Source organism: Ptychodera flava, chromosome 11 (genome assembly GCF_041260155.1).
Source record: "Ptychodera flava strain L36383 chromosome 11, AS_Pfla_20210202, whole genome shotgun sequence".
In the NCBI taxonomy this organism is placed as follows: domain Eukaryota; kingdom Metazoa; phylum Hemichordata; class Enteropneusta; family Ptychoderidae; genus Ptychodera; species Ptychodera flava.
Window position 1 is genome coordinate 36,362,939 of NC_091938.1, and position 18,877 is coordinate 36,381,815.

At 34.7% G+C, this 18,877-nt stretch overlaps 1 protein-coding gene across 1 annotated transcript in view; it reads right to left on the reverse strand.

The window, feature by feature from the left end:
- The window catches only part of LOC139144518 (low-density lipoprotein receptor-related protein 2-like), a 166,290-nt gene that overhangs the window by 119,526 nt on the left and 27,887 nt on the right, over nt 1-18,877 (reverse strand). Inside the window, 4 exon segments of the mRNA XM_070715216.1 lie at nt 32-154; nt 1,981-2,097; nt 3,707-3,835; nt 5,010-5,117. Coding sequence (XP_070571317.1) covers nt 32-154; nt 1,981-2,097; nt 3,707-3,835; nt 5,010-5,117 — 477 coding nt within the window.

Here is an 18,877-nt window from a genome sequence, read left to right on the forward strand (position 1 = left end):
GATCATTTGAGAATATCACTGTAATCAATACCTGTGGTACAGTTGACTTCATCAGTTCCATCTCTACAGTCAATGACTCCATCACAACGTCTATCACTGGCAACACATGAACCATCATTACACTGAATATCAGTATCAGCGCAGTCAGGGTATGCTGTAACCATGGAAACAAAAAACGTAATAATACTTCAAAACATACTGTATAGTTATTCTTATCTCTTAGACTTGAAATACCGGTAAATTGAGCAACAGAAATTCAATCCTTATGAGAATTAAATTTCTTGGCTTAGACTATTAAATTTCATTCAAATATATTGCTATACAAGTGAGCAGAATACAAACACACAGTAATTTGAAATACTGTGATACAATTGATGAACTGGGAATTTCAATTTAATTGGGAAGATTGAACAGTTTTTATGTCTTTCTCATGTTGTTAATTTTCATTAAAATTACATGAGTCCAAATGACAAATACAATTTACTCAGCCATTAGATTGCAAATTCTCCAAAATATTATTTGTTTTTTATTGGTTTTGAGAGATCCACATACAACTGCAGGGACAATTACTGAATATGGATGTTAAAATGTTTACAAACATAGGGCCAAAGTCCCTGAAGCTACTATAGACATGGATACAAAATTAAGTATTTCCTGACTGTATGAAATTATCTCAATAAGGTCATCCTACGGACAAGTAAACTAAATATTAAAGCTGTCTGACCAGCGGTTTTGAAAGAACAAGCAACTCAACAGTTGACAGAGCTCTGTTGAGTTATGTAGAGAATAACCTTTTGTGACACATGTATTGATGAAGAAGGTGGATATCTTTGATTAACATTGTGAGTTCTGTTTAATAAGTTGAGACTGTACATACTCAGAGAAAGCACACTGAAGAGACAAAGGTTTGAAACTTAAGAAGTTCAAGGTCATCAAAAGCATTATAAGGAATCATGTTACACTTTCATTGCACTGTTTACACAGATTGCATAATTGCTATAAATAGCACATGAGGAATCTTTATACAGCCCAGCTTTACCATAAAAACCCTATCACTTTGACCACTCTTTTAATTGACCACTCTATTTTTTTCCTCAAAAAGTAATTTTATTTTATCCTTACCAGGTCAACCATAAATGGAAATTAGAACTTTCTCTATCTCTATCTCTATCTCTATCTCTATTGACTATTTTGAGCAATTTCTTTTAGATAACATACAGGGCACAATAAATGACGGTTCAGAATATGTCAAAGTTGGGATTCAGGAAAGTTGCCTTTACATGTTTTAATCCTCCAAGATGGTAAGCATTTCACTATGAACTGTCAAAAAAAGTTGAACTTTCTGATAATTCTACACTAAAATTATTTTGGCTTTGATGATTTCCTAATTAAATCAATTATTTAAAATCATATTAATTATTTTTTTTCTGGGTGAATTGATAGGGTTTATACAGTACAAGAATTACATACAATGTAAGTCAAATTTTGACCAAAAATGACAAAAAAATTCCTTAAAAATACAGATTTGCATATTTCATCACAATTTGAACAAGTCTAAGTTGGGTTACCCCTAGGGACCTGTATACCAAATAACAAAGCTGTCTGACCAGCGGTTATGAAGAAGAAGATTTTTTACCAAAAACACCTTTTTTGGCATTAATTTGCCTATTTTCAACAATATCAAAAAATTAAAAAAAATAGTTTCTCAAAATCGTATTTTTAATCTACACAACAAATATCAAATCAGTAAGTACTGCGGTTCTCAAGATATTTGAGTGGACGGACGCCTCACAAACGGACATACATACATACATACATACATACATACATACATACAGACTGACGACGGACGCCGGACGGATACCCATCCCAATAGCTTCTATAGACTATAGTCTATAGTAGCTAAAAAGCAAAATTACGTAGCTTACAGCCACAAAGGTGTACATATATTTGAGATAAATTACAGTACAGGTTACTCACAGCAGCCAGTTTCATCAGACGTGTCACCACAATCGCTTTCATGATCACATCTATATGCCAGTGGAATGCAGTTACCGTTGGAACATTGAAACTGAACACTACTGCATGTCATAGGTGCTGTAAATTAACCAGAAATGCAATCCTTATTATGAAATACCACAAGACATAAATAGAGAAATAACTACATGTAGATTATCATCTAATATATTAAGTGATGAATTAAATGACAGGGCATGTACAATCAGAACTTTGAAAATTAACTAACAATATTACACATCATGATGTACCAGTATGTTGTCAAAATGAATACAAAAAACAACTTATTCAACCTATAATACTAGGCTGTTTTGCTTAAATTATTGTCTTCCTGAAAACTGACGATCATGAAAGCAAATACCACACAGCTACTCACGCATCATGTCCTGGCATTAAGGAAGCAGACCACAGAGACATTTATTTTTAATGAAACATGTTACATTTCAGGGTCTCACATGTCACGTATAGGCATATCAATCAACGACACATTTTTTCCATGTAGTGTAATGGCTCAGAAAGCAAAACCTCACCTGGGAATTCTTATTTAACAGCTGGAAACAGGTGCATTGTGGTGATCATTAAAAAGAGACTTGTTTCTCAATAATTACTTGAACCAACTTACATTGTCTGCATTTATTGTAAGATATTACAACTTCTACCATATAATGTACAAAAATATAGCATAGTAGATTAAAAATAATCTCACCTTTACATCATATTTTTACATTCACTTATTTCTTTTTTCTTTCTCTATTTATTTATTAATTTATTTATAAAGATGATTGTTAATTAAGACTCTGTGCCTATTTATTTATTTATTTATTTATCTATTTTTTGTAATTGCAACTATCTAGTTTAATTATAAATTTTATTATTTTAATTAAGATTGTCTAATGATTTATTTATTTATCTATTCATTCATTTATTAATTAATTTATTTATTCATAAATTTGATACGGAACTAAGACGATCTGATGTAATTCTGTAGCTAGGTGTTTCAATACATAGAGTATTACACTGACATTCTGAATAATCCGCTTAAAGATTGTTACAATGAAACTAGAAACCCTCAGAGTATATAACTGTATGCTATCATGCCACTCTGGTTAGAACTTAGATTGAAAAGATTTGTTTGCACATCTTGAAAAAAGTTTTGTTCCTTTGTAAGTGTTCTGTCACAACAATTTAAGGGATACAGGCGTTGGAACTGCGCTCAAAGTTCACATGGGACCCATACGATCGATGCATGATGATTGATGAAAGTTAAAACATGTCTGTCATAATCTAGATCGTATAATTTAAATGTTGCAGCTATGATGATGAGGTGTATCTAGATATCATGCACGAAATACATTGTTTGTAAACCAGAAACTCGCACAGGTGCAGTTCCAATGACTGTTTCCCTTAAATGATTGATGTGTCCTTTATTCATAAACAGAAAATACCTCAAAATGCCAATTTGTAGTTTTCAATTTTTACTTTTTCACAACCCCCTAAAACTTTTGACATTTTAAAACCTTGTATAGCACATTTCCATTTCTAACCCATTCCATCAGACAGTACAGTCATTTCCCATATTTTAATGCAGCGACACTCTTCCTGGAAGATTGAAAATCAGAAAATAACTATATTGTCCCAGCATTCCCTTTCATCAATGGCAAAGTATACATGTACATGTAGATGTACTTACGGCAGTCTTGATTCTCATCAGAACCATCGCCAACACCACAATCATTTTCCCCATCACACACCCATTCTGGTGGAATACATCTCCCTGATGTTATACATGTAAATTGATCATTCCCACATGTTCCATATGCTGTAACACAAAATATAACATAAAGGCTGTGATATACTCAATCTTTACTCTGAACATTCCACAAAAAACATGATTGAACAATTTATTTCATCTATTCTGTGCATTTGCTTTGAAACTTTGCAGATATCTCTATCACCTTGAATGTCCATCCTATTTTAAAAAGATAAATACATTTGTTCAATTTTTCCCGGTTGTTTAAGTTGCTCAAGATGCCAGTGTTTGATTTTCACAGCAGTAATTTACTCTCTACAGTACAATCCAACATTATGACAGTAATTTACCTTTCAGGAAATGAAACGAGTAGTTACTATGACAACATTGAAATTATTGATCCCTAATGGCCGTCCTGACATATCAACAAACTCAGTGGGTGTTCATTGTGAATTCATGAAATGTTGATCACACTGTGTGTCTGAATCAAAACATTATTTCATCTGTACAGTGGGAGTAACAATAATTCAAAGTTTCACACACAAACACAATCATTAGTCCGATTATTGTCCTGATATGAGAAACATTAGTTGTAAACACTCTCACCAGATTTTAGTTTCAATGTTTATGCTCTTTCGAACTTTACTTCCTTGACAGGAAACTTGTAAGTTTGGTGCATATACAAGCTAAAAATAAGTTTTTTATTCTCCAATTCGCATAATGTGCATGTTGTATCAATACTTCTTGATTGCAGTATATCAATAATATATTTCAATTCATAATCCCATCATCATAAGCAAGTTTCTGCTTTGACATTCTTGTACCATATGGCAATGTGTGGGTCTCCTCATCATTTTACAACAAATTTCAATTGCGGGACTATAGTTAGCTTAATAGGTATCCAGCTTTTGTGTTTAGCCGATAGACTTCATGCTGCCAGTAAATTTATTTTGTTTTTTAACAAAATTCTAAAAATGACATATATTTGAAATATACAAAGGTGATCATATTATTTTTAAGGTACACAGTGTACACACTGGGTAATATGATCATGCATCCAGTGGAATGTGCACACAGGTACCAAGATTTTCTATACATATATACCAGTGTAATCACACATGTACCGGTATACAAGTACATTCAAATACACACAGTAGTTTCTCATTTAGTTTAGCTTTGAGTGAATGCTGTACATGCTGACAAGCTCAATGCTAGTTGTTTTCCATCTCATCCAAAGACTTACCACAGCCCAGTTCATCAGATCCATCTAGGCAGTCATCTTCAGCATCACATCGCCAGCCACTTGGAATGCACAGACCGTCATCACAGCGGAATTCATCACTAGTACATGCTGGAGATAAGAATAGACAACAAACACACAAGTAAATTCACTGTACAATCTAACAGTGATGTTCATTCTCTATAACACAATTCTAACGATATCTACCTTCTCTTGGTGACTGGGCAGGTTGCTATGCTTAACTAGCTATACAGGTTGCATATACTGTATATGTACCTTAAAAGTGAAAATTTATGAACTTAAATTCTGCTCAAACTTGCTCTTGCAAGTAAGCTTTAAAACAGTTTATTTCATAATCCTGTGTGGAAATCAGGATAGTGATGTGTAGTCATGTATTTCATTACCCTTGCTGATACAACCTGATGCATGCAATTTTGTTGTTGACAAATGAATTCCAGTCTGGACTAATTCAATCGCAGAAAATGACATTAGATATAACAAACGTAACAGATATGTCCTGACAAGTTAACCTTCTGAAACAACTTTGGATAAGGAACAAAAAAGTGTATTTAATACACAGGACAAAGCTAAATGGAACATGCCTCAAAAATAAATTCAGCTTCAGCAACAACAGATGTGCTATCTTGGTAATTTCCATTCCAACAATACCCTTAACCTTTTCATAATGACAAATCCTCAGTTCTAAAGTCACATGTACATCATGAATTTAAAGTTTATAGCCTCTTAACGTTTTAAAATTGAGAGCAACATGTTCCTAATGTTCTCGTAACTTTTCATTGATGAATTTTCACAGTCAATTAAAGTAACTCAGCTGGTTTGTTTTGCAAAAATAACATTTTAAATGATGATATACTGGCACTGTACTTTATTCCTCTCTCTTTAACAGTAAATGATAAAATATTTTTCTTGTAACAAGCCAATTCAAATCTCTCTGAGTCTTGACATGTTTAGTCTTGATTTTACTTACCCTAATTTACTGTACCTAAATTCTAGTTATTTAATAACAGACTGGCTTTTATTTTGTATTTTATATAATAGTTTCATGCTCATAATTTCTCTAGCTTTTAATTATGTATTTGTGATGTAGTATTTTTTTCATCTTTGATGTCTGTTTAAGGTAGTATGTGCCTCAAAAGTGAAAGACTTCAACTTTTGCTCAAACTTTCCTCAAGGAATCTTTCAACCGTTCTCTTTTAAAATCAAGAATGAAAATCGGGGGTCACCGTGAAAATTTCGGTACTAGAGAAATAAATAACCCAAGATTTACTGATATTTGAAATTCAAAATGGCTGCCATCCCTGTGTTAACCCTATGGAGAAAAGTAAAATTTTCAAATTTCAAAAAGCTAAGCCAATTAAGCCATTAAAAGGTTTTCTTTCATCATGAGCTTTAAAATGAACCCTACAAGTGGTAGATCAGAAAAGCATCGTAAAAGTTTGAGAGTCCAAATATCTGTCCCGAGGCGCGTTCTACCTTTAATGCATGAAAATCCACACAGAATGCATCAATGAAATGAAATGAAAACATCGCACAGTACATGCACACGATAATATTTCTCAGTTTCTCATAAATCAAGTCCAAACCAAGCACATCTGACAGAAGAAAATCTAACCCATCCCAATTATCTACCCAATGGATGTAACTGCAATGAAAAATATAGGTCACACTAAAATTGTCAAGTTCATGCTAATCTTGCCTTATATAGTTATATGCATATTTATTTGAATGATGGAAAATTTCAGTTCAGAACAGTGAATGTAATATGCCTATCTAACTTTTTTTTCAGGCATTTTTGTCATTAAAGAATAAACATCCATGAAAGGTTTCAGATGCCTGAGAAATTTTTGAGCATAGAAAATGTGAGACATTAGGGCATCAGATCAATCATCGTTTCTAAAAGTCAACAGAGCAGACAGTGAAAATTTCATATCCATAAAATTCAAACATCAATGGAAGTGATAGATTTAAATACTGCAACACAAAAGCTACAGAAATGAATACAAAAGTTAAACAACCAGGGTACTCCTGATGACATAGAGGTGTCAGTTTAATCATCTTTTCCAAAAGTCAACGTTCACAGAGCAGACAGTGAAAATTTCATATCCATAAAATTCAAACATCGACAGAAGTGTAGGTTACTGCAACACAAATGCTACAGAAATGAATAAAAGTGTTACAAACCAGGGTACTCCTGATGATCGACATATCACAATTTTTAAGTGAGATAGTAATGATGAAGTAGATGTAGTGACTTTCTATACTCTTAAAGTTGCAGACTGAAAACATGAATGCAAATGCCTAGACAAATGACCTTACAGTGTTGTGCTGTGCTGTGCTGTCAGTAAATATCTCACACAGAGGTCGTTGACCTATGCCCACACTCACATGACAGTGCTATCAATTGCGGTGTAAAAATATTTTAATAAAGTTTTAATCTGTATTTGATGTGCTAGGTATAAAGTTTTTTCTGTAATAAAACCTGCAATCCCAATTTTGGCAAGTTGTTACAAACATTTGTAAATGTTTCTTCATGCACTTCAATCATGACAAATCATTGAACACCAGTCTGTGAGTTACATGACATATACGGTACACATGAATCATATCATCACAGGATAGGTTGATGTATTAACATCTTCAGCAGTCAAAATGAATCTTTTTCAGAGAAAAGCAAAATGCTGTCACGTCGATGCAGTGGCTGGAATATCTACTTGATTAATTTGTCCATTCAGTTGTCTCCTCAACACAGTGAACTATGTCCTTTGAGAGTTAGTAATCACTCCTAATATATCATCTTGTTTAGCTTGTTATGTCTGGCCTGTTGATAGCTACTCTGATTTTTGTCTTAATCTCAAAAATCTGGTGCCAATATGGCAACCGAAAAGGACCACTTCAAAGCAAGTGGCTGACATATGCTTTCAGAATTTCGTCACTATGGTAACCAATCTACTGGCAAACACTATTGGCCATTGAATGGTGAAGTTATAGTTTGCTCTGGTACATTATAAAGTAAACACATGAACAATATCGTCAAGTGTCTTGATCACTACTACCGGTAGATATATGTCTGTGACATAAAAAACTCACTGTATTCAAGTAACAAATGTACATGCATGTATCAATGCCAGAAATCATGAGGGGGCAACTTTAAACTTTACATCAATTCTATAGAAATTTTCACATTGAGAGCAGTATGAATATGAAATGGTTGATAAACAGCTTTCACTATTAAGACTGGCTCTACCATGGAGTCTATGGATTTCCTTAGTTTGCAGTCACAACAAGGTATTTGCCGTGCGAGTCACAACAATGAAGTTGTGTTGAATTGGAAAGAGCTTAAATGTCTACACCCACCAAGCATAAAGAATATACTTTTGCAGACATCATACTGCACCAACTGATCTCTCAATTGACCCTTTCACCACCATGGTTTGGCCTAAACTTATTGTTTAATATCAATGGTGAGTGTGGACCTCTGTTTACAAGGAACGGCAGTAATCAGTTGAATGTCATAAAGAAAAAAGAAGACTTTTTATAACCAGAATGAGGAAGCAATATGACTGTGCTTGGAAACTTCTAACTTCATAATAGCAATTAAGAAATTTGAGAATTATATTATAGTGTAGGAAAGAGAATGTAGGAAAGAGAAGAAAATTATTGAAGAGTGTCATCTGGATTAGATGATAGATACTGCATCAATGAAACACGCAAAACAGAGAACTCAGAAAGTTCAGTGGACTTGTACACACTGAAAGCAGTCAATTTCAACTGTTATATCATATACCTGTACGTACCGGTACATGTATACTATGCTTGGGCAGACATTATTTATTTCAAGTAAACATGCAAACACACAGTCTACTACCAGTGCTGCGCCGCAGCATGACTGACCTCTACAATGTTGTCATCAAACATCAAAGAATGTATCGCTGACCTGTATCATGTTCAAAAATGCCTTGTTTTATTGAACATTTTGGTGTTTTGCTGACAGTCAACATGAACACGTCTGTGCAAAACTCATGAAACTACAGATTATGGTGTTATACACTCGCCTAGTAGACACTTAAACTGTATTGTATTTCAACTTCCCTTCAATCAAACACTGTAATCATGGAGCTAGCTCCACGCTGTAATATAAATGTACTGTATGGAAAACCTCTTTCCATCCAAAATTGACCTTATAAAGATGTAAGTAGGCGTGAAAAACTTGCTTGTAAGAACAGCAAAACAACGATGGAAAACGTTGAAAAACAAAACTATTAAATGAATCATTTCCCATCATGATAGCTTTATTAAATCAGCTACGTGCACAATCTAAAATGTATTTGAGACACATTCAAAACACTTAAGGACTGTGCAACAAAAACTATGCAAAACAAATATTTCTAGTTATGATCAAAAGCTGAAAACATTAAACATTAAACATACTTGTAAGACTTTAGTCCAATTGAAATACCACCGTAATCTATGCTGTAGCAATTTTTCTCTTGATATAAATCAGAGAATAAAAGTGAATTATTAAGTAATTTCAAAATCAGTACAAAAATATCTGAATTGTTATCCAATTGATATCTTCTGAAAATATAGGAAGAGCAGTATCATTGGTTAAGACCATTGGGTACAATAGGGCAGCCATGTAGTATCTATCACATGTCACAGCCACTATGGGCAGATCAGTCTCATGAGGAATTTGTAATTGGATGAATGGAAATGAATGTGATATTTTCAGCCCACAATTCTCTTGGGACAGTGTATAATATTCTTATTCCCAGGCCACATTTTCTGAAGAATACTTGTCAGTTCTCAGAGTACTGGTTTGCTGTCACAAATTCATCTGTCATCTGCTACTTGAAGGTCAGGCCACACCATTTAATAAATTTGTTAAACAAATCTTACCATACATGTACACTACAGTCATCTCATCTTCTATCTAAGTACTGTGTGTTCACAGTGTATCATAATTTACAATTTTTTAGTCACTGTGGTTTCAACAAGTCCAGGACATAACTCAGTCCCCTTTAATTGCAAGCATGACTATAAAGAAGTCACTGGTCAGACAGCATCTCCATCAATATCACCAAGCTGTCATTTCTCATTTGCCTGAAGAATGTTTCACTGTTCTTGCCAAAGCAGACATCACCATTAAAAATTGAAGTCTAAATTTTATCTTCCTGATAGCTAGGTCAAAACTTGTCGGACAAGTATTGGGTATACATGTAGCAGACCTGCAGGCACAGTGTGTGCAGGAACTCAACCAAAGTTTGACACGCCCACACACACCCCTGCAATTACAGGGGATCACTGAACACTGTTTACCTCCTTTTCTTACCAGAATTCCAAGCAACCAACGTCAAAGAGACTGCACAGTGATTTGATGGTAGATAAAAGGCCTTAATTCCGCCATACCATTATTATAATCAAAATTTACTTTTTTTCCCATTTCAGTTAATGCAGAGAAGAGCCGCCATTATGAACTGAATTTTACATGTAGGTGATTTTTTTCTCTAGAACAAAAATTTGTCAATGACCTCTGATTTCAGAGTTTATTCTTAATTGTGAAAGAATATGATTTCAAGTTTTCTTTAGAAAATCATGCCAAAGTTAAAAACTTCAGTTGTGAGACCAGTACTGCTTTGATGATAGACAATAGTAAACACATGCGACAAGTAACAGTAGTGGATAGGATGGAACTTGAGACAGTGTGTCTGATAAATTATGGTGACAGCCAACACTAAATTGGATGTACATGTGTATGGTGAATGCTGCTCTGCTATGCTATATATGTTGATAACAGCTTTGGAATAGGCACAGCAGAATCTCTCTGCTAGCTGACAAGATTTTCTTCTGAAACTGACATAAAAATGACAAGACTGCATATGCATCACTACCAAGTTATGAAAAACTGAAGTGGTCATTTTCTGAGAAAAGTTAACATGTAAGTGTCTTTAGTCATATTCATTTGAAAAAAATCAATATCTTTTGGTTGATACCCAACAGGTCTCCCTGTTTTTCCTTATTAACTTATACTACAATCTGTATAGGTGAGGATGACAGTGATGGAAAAATTTTACAAAATGCTATCTCCCCCCTCGTCAAACATATTTTCCAATCATTCTGGTGAAATTGAGAAAACTTATCTTGCTTTTTTAAAAGAATATGTAGAATGTTTTCAGAATTTATATACTATGTAACTATTTTGAAAATTTGTCAACACATAAGAGATATTGTAGACTTCACTGAAAAATCTCCTTGGGTACAAATCACAATGAATCATGGGAAATCTCTAGCACTTTGTGAAGCAATTTGGCAACGCAGCAAAAGAATGAAATGTTGCAGCCAATCCATTTTTATACTGCAAAGTATTGACTTTTACGAAAATTTCAACCTGTGTGAAAATCACATGCAGCTCAACAGGTAGTACAAGTTCTTATGAGTTGCAGAAGTTCCAATATGCATTGCCCTTTCAGAGCATCAAATTCCAATTGACATACATGTACATGTACAGTTGGTTGCACACTGAGACTAGGGCTTGAACTTTAGAAGTGAGTCAGTTTTAGGCTTTTCATTTAAACAGTATGGCTACCAGCTACATGTAGTCCACACCGTGTGCTGTAATCGTTCTGCTGTATCAGAATAGGCACCATACTGAAATTAATTATCCATGTGTGTTGATTGCAAGTTGATGGAAGGAGGTTCACAAAACTTCAACCATTAGAGATAATATATGAACACAGCTCACTAACTTACAGATTTCCCAGGACAGATTGAGGTGAAGTTGTACTATAAAGGTCACAAAGTTGAATTGGAGTAGAGAAAGCGCAGCATAATTAGGATCAAGAGGTGCAGAATGGTACATACATGTACTGAACATTGAACTCTATAGTGCTACAATGTGCTGTTAATTTGCCGGATTTCAGATCATTCATTTTGTTTTAAAGATTTTGCCTCCTGTCTCCTCAAAAGTGTGTTGCAACATATATCGGCCATGGGTGACATACCAGTACTATTACTAGAACATCACATCAGCTAATGCAGCTTTCTAACACAAGACTTAGCCATGTCAATGTACTGTACTATAAGTGTACAATCAGATATTTAATCTATTAAAAGCTACACAACAATACATATTGGAGTCAAAACCCTGATTTTTGTACAAACACGCAGTGTAGTATATTACAGTCGCGGTCCTGTGTTGCAGTACATGTACCGTATATGCGGGGCTCTATAGCGGGATGATGAAGTGTTGAGAAAAATATTTACTTTCACTAACTATAGAATTAAATCAGAGTGACACAAGCTATAGCAAAAATCAACATTCTATCAGTGCCATGGTTTTAAGTCAAGGACATTTAGCAACAATCTTTCCTGATAAAACTGTCACTAGAGTAATCCTTACAACAGCTTTCCTGATTAGAAGTACAATGTAGACTGTCACTTCTTGAATCAGTGTGTCTAACAGTACATCTACACTTTACTTGATTAAAATCTTGATTTCAACCACATTCAGCACAGCAATCAGCAACATTAACACTTCTGTGCAGGTATTAAAACTTAATCAGCATTTCAAAGTTGACACAGTGATATTAGGTTGGTGAAGATACATACGCATAGATTTGTTCAAAGACACAGCCAGTCTATGATTTGTTCCAATATACACAGATGGTCGCTGTGAGTACATGTTAGTTTCAAGCCTACATGAAAATCTGTCACTCCCACTCTGCATGCATGTGCATCATGTGTTACATTCCAAGAAACAAAATAGTTATGAGACCAACTTCACTGTTGCCAGATCTAGGTCACACTCCCTGACCTACATTATGTCGTAGGCAAAGCAAGAAAAATTCTTCATACACCGAAGTTGACAAAGACTCTTCATCATGCCTCCACAATGTTTTGTAAAAACTGCTGCTTGGATGTGTTGTCAGGGCAATGCAAGGCCACAACGCCATTTCAGATTTCCTATGCAAATTCTAGTCACTGTGCATTTTGATATCATTGGGTGAGGTCAGGTTTTGAGTTCCACCTCCTGACCATGAAGCCAGCCAATATCACCACAGTGTAAAAGGCTGTTACATGTAGGTGACTGGAATTTGTGGAATTCGTTCACCATTATCTGCTTGCATGCACATGTATGCTTCTATGCTACCATGGTACATTAGGAACACATTAAGACTAACAGCTTTATGATTTTTGTGAAAGAACTGGTATGTACTTGTTTGTTAAAATTGTGGTACACTTTCAAAAAAAGGCTTTTAAGAAGTTGTTGGAGCCAAAATCCTCATCCTTATAGACTACAGCAAATACACTAGAGAGTACAAACACATCTCTTTCATCAGTAATGCTAATAGCCCTTTGTCCAGAACGTTTCAACCTTTAGTTTCAATCCTTGATTTGAAATTTCAGCAGTGCCTGCCATCGTGTCCAATCCCCTATAACCTCCAACACCTAAGTACACACCTGAGTAAAACGTGTAATAGCATTCTGTTGGTTGGTTAACAGATGCATGCATGCAGAGGCTAATAAATGAAATTACATAACTTCACACGTAACATCTGTTGCTATTTTTTATTATATGTACATAATATTTTATCTAATCATAAACAAATGATGAAGCTGAGGCAACCTTTGTAAGTATATAAATGTACATTGGTTTATATTCTAATGTAACCTTGTTCAGTGATGTGACCATCACTCAATATACACTGGACTGCATTCAACATGAACACCTTAAAAAACAACAAACGTGCAACACTTGAAAAGAATGTCAAGGGGAGAACCATTTGATTTCTGGGGGAGGGGCTGGAGGATTTTGGGGAAAAAATTGTTGGCAGGTGAAGAGGAAGAAAAAACAAATTGATCCAGTAATGTTTTAATGTCCAGTAATGACAGAAAATAGATAATAAATTGCTGTCACAGTGGTGGGGGAAAAATTTGCTGCCATACCCATTTTCTCTAGCCACCCCCCCCCTTCCCAACAAATCAAATGGTTCTCCCCAAATATAGAAATTCCGTTCTAAAATGCTAGTATTTGCTTTCTTTAGAACAAAACACCCTGTGAAAGGCATGAATAGCTGCAGTTCATACAGATTGTCAAATGTCTGGCCATGCAAATACCTATAATTATTGTCATAAATGTACAATATACATGTACATAATGTAGACAGATGTATGTATGAATTTCGATTGACATATATTAGAAAGTACTGCTACTTGAATTTCAGCCGGGACCAAACCAACCATCAAAGAAACTTGTCAAATGCCTGCAGTTAAACCTTCATTGACTGTCTATGTATACAAAATAAGCCAAGAGGATGACATATATATATTCTGTTCAGGGTTCAACAGGACATGTAAGTTTATATGTTTAACAATGGAATGTAAATTTACTACATAAGTATGTGTAAACTGTCTTGTGATAATCAGACTGCCTGTGTATCAAAAGACACTGTTCATGGATGAGTCCATCCTTCCTACAATATTCAGTCTTGCTGAATTGCTTTTCTACCAATTGTGAAACCTGGCTAAAATTGCTTGCAAACCATTGAGCAGCCTGGCTATATTGCTTTCAACTATCATCCAAATCTGGTTAAATAGCTGTCATACCGTTGTGCAGTCAAATTAGGTTGCTTAAAATCATTATTGCTGTTTCGCTAAATTGCTTTCAACCATTATGGTGGTCCACTTTGGCTAATAAAATTTCTTTCTACCAGTGGTGCACTTTTGCTAAATTGCTTTCAACTATTATAGTGTACATGTACACTTTGGCTAAATTGCTTTCAACCAGTGGTGCACTTTCGCTAAATTGCTTTCAACCATTATAGTGTACATGTACACTTTGGCTAAATTTCTTTCAATCAACTGTACGGTATAATATCACCATGTATATATCAATGTAACTTTCCTTATGGCAAAATCTTATACATTTACAGAATATGCAGAAAGTCATCATAAACACCAATATTTGGTGTATGATCTCGACAGCTTCTATATACATTGTTGATTTTGGCATTAAATTTGCAAACATTATTTTATTTCATACTCATATCAATATTTCATATCAATATTTATGAATGACACCTCTCCTGTCATACATATTTTGACAGGCACACAAGACTGTCACAATGGAACACCATTCTACACACTATTCTGATTTCCACACTACCCCATTCAACACTCTATGAAATTCATTTTGCATCCTAAGGACTGCCTGTGAGTCTCACGCAAGGATATAGATAGGCATTTTTACATGTGTATAGCACATTTGGACAGAGAATATTATCCCTGCAACAGTTAATGCTGTCCTGGACTGTGTTGTTTGTGCAGATAAAGTTAACAAAATAAACATGTATGTACCTGTACATTTACAGTACACACAGTATACATGTAGGTACTGGTACTCTCAAAGTATTAAAGTAACAAAAGTGATATCTTCTGATATTTATTTTGTTTCATGTTTCAGGTCTGCTCTTACCTTGCAGATGTGACGACACCCCTAACACTGCAAATAATGGTATAATCCTATAATTACACCACTGAACCATTTGCGGCTTGATTAATGTCAACATTTATACAGGCACTTGAGTAAACATGTATTAAATTTGTATAATGATGCATGTTTGTTTTTCAGTTGATGGGAATATTTGCACACTTCACCTTTTTAAAGGCCTGTGTTGGCACCAGATAGTGTCATCAGAAAATTTACCCACAAGATCACAATTTCAATGGAAAACAAAAGGCTATCACACCTCCATAATCCTCTTACAGATTAGAACAAAGGCGATTCCAGGGATCGCAAACAGTGCCTTTAACTGTAGAATACATTGTAAAGGTGTTTTGATTTTACAGATGTCAAATAGTGTATGTTGTCTAGGTACAACTCACACCTATGCATAGGTACATGTATGCTCAGGTAAACATGCACACAGTACATGCATGTACACCAACGAGGTCAGTGACCTTTGCAAGATCGCACATTCTAGGTCAGCGACATCATTGGACATTTTTCACCACATTGCATGCTGGGAACAGACACATCTGCTACTGTCGCACAGATACTGCTGTCTCTGACCGATGCTATAAATCACACTGTCTGAATTAAACAAAACTTGACGTGATGTCTTCTGTGCTACAGAGACACACTCTCATCTTTGATTTATTGACAGCCAAGGTCAGGGTTAATAGGGCAGCTGTATCCATACTGTCTGTTTTACAAAAATTATCTACACTTGGGAAACAGACAATGACTATTGCAACTTGCATCTGCTTCATGGTTCATGTACATTGTCATTTCTTTTCATAACTTGTTTCTTTATGCATTTTTTCTTCATTGCTTGATTTTCCCTTTACTTCTCAATCTCTTGTAATGAAATAATCTGAGTAACAACTACAACGAACCATTAATCATCACACAAATACGATGGTGAAACATAAAAACACAAGGAAAGATGAACATGTACAGAAACATACCTCACTGACCTAAATTAATGCTTTTGGATCAAGTTTGAACTTAAAGCTTTTTTATGCTTTATATGAAAAATATGGCACTTTAGAACAATCATTAATTATGCAATTCTAAAACTTTCATGAAAAGCGGATTCAGGAACAAGCAAGATCAAGATGAGATGTTGTTGGTGAATCACAGCACTCTATTACAACTCTACTAATACTGGTTACCTACCCTGTCAAATACTGACTTACTCCGGCATTTTTGTCTATTTGTCCCTGCGTCCCAGGGCAAAAGAGCAATGTTGAAGTGAGGTGAGAATAAATCACACAAAGGGTAAACTTTGCTGTAAGTCCATAATAAACAACAGTAAATTCACACTGGACCAGAAATAAATAATAAATGCCCTTCTCTCATTGAGAAGCTAATATTGACACTGCATGTGGCAAGACACTGCCTCTATTATGCTGAATTAGGGTCTGTGATAAAATAGCTCAACAACTTTTAAAATGTCAGACAGCCATACAAGACTGCATTAACTTAGTGGTACATGTACTCAGAGAATGCCATCAGTCATCACAAAATGAGAAGCCAGGACTGCGTATCTAGAAAGGTATATCGTCTGGCACTGTCATTTTGCATGCAGCGGCCTTACTGCACCTTCAAGGGTTACTACTACAATGTTAAACCTCTGAAGAGCCAATGATATCAAATCACAATTTTTGAAATAATTTAGACAGCAAGATTATGATTGAAGACAGAATTTGATGCCAACAAAATTTGTGAGAATTAACAACTTCTATTTGTCCCTAGCTTAAATACCACAGTTAAAACCCCTACTGGCTTTAATAGCCCACTTGATAACATACAATGTACATGTATGGGATTGTACCCATTCATGGCACAAAGGCAATTTCATACCGCTGTTTTACATTGTCAATGACTTCAAATGTATTCCTGAATTAATCATTACCTGTGTTATCTTTATAATACATATATATATATATATATATATATATATATATATATATATATATATATATATATATATTATATATATATATATATATGTAATGTAATATATATATAAATATGTACATGTAGTGAGCGTCAGACATGAGTAAACTCTTCAGAATCAAAAGACTATTGTCAGAACATTGCAGTCTACAGGAAAGGCTATATACTAATTTTCTTCTTAAAACAGAAATTGCTGACACAATTTTCAACAAAACCAGTTGAAATACTCGCATTTTGAGGTATTAAAAGTTAACAACCTGTATGATCAGGTGCATATTGAACTGCATCCTGTATTATGGAAACAGCTCTCCATAAGCAGACGGCAATATCAATAGAGCAAATCTAGCCTTACAGGTCATTACAAAAATAGTGTCAATGACACTGTGCTCCCATTTTACAGAGATACTAAGTACCAGTACACACATGACATTGCATTCTTACGGTTGATTACTAAGAAAATTCAATTGCAAGTCCAAATTAATTTAAGACTTACATTGTATACCCCACCAATATGAAATGCTCCATCTTATAATGACTTTTACACATCTGACAAAAAACAACCCTAGGATCAAGACTATCATGTTTTAAAGCACTCCAACAAATACTTTGGAAGAAATTGATTTTTTGACAAAAAGTGGGAAAATTGCCCAAAAAATACAAATATGCAAATTTCAACACAATTGGAATAAACCTAACAATGGCCAACCCTAGGATCATACATACAAGTTTTCAAGGCAATGGGATGAGCACTTTCAGAAAAGAAGATTTTTGACCAAAAACGGGAAAATCGCCAAAAAATACAACTTTCAAAATTTCACTACAAGTTAAAGAAATGTAACTAAAAGTCACTATAAAGAGCCTGCATACTAAGTTTCAACCAAATCTGGCCAGTGGTTACAAAGTTTTTAGCAATTTGCAGGATTATCCTTTTTTTCCCTCATTTGCATATTTTTGACTTTGACATGTTCATTTCAACAAATTCACATCTCCACCCTGGGAGCACCTGTCCACCAAATACTAAGATGGTAGGTGCTGCGGTTTAGGAGTTTTTAATGTGGACGGACATACATCCGCACTACTAACTAACATGCATACATACATGCATGCATACATACGTACGTACGTACGTACGTACGTACGTACGTACGTACGTACGTACATGCATGCATGCATGCATGCATGCATGCATGCATACATACATACATACATACATACATACATACATACATACATACATACATACATACATACATACATACATACATACATACATACATACATACATACATACATACATACATACATACATACATACATACATACAAACAGATAGACATACACACATGCATACATTTATTTTTACAGCTTTTAACCTCCAACAGCCAACCAA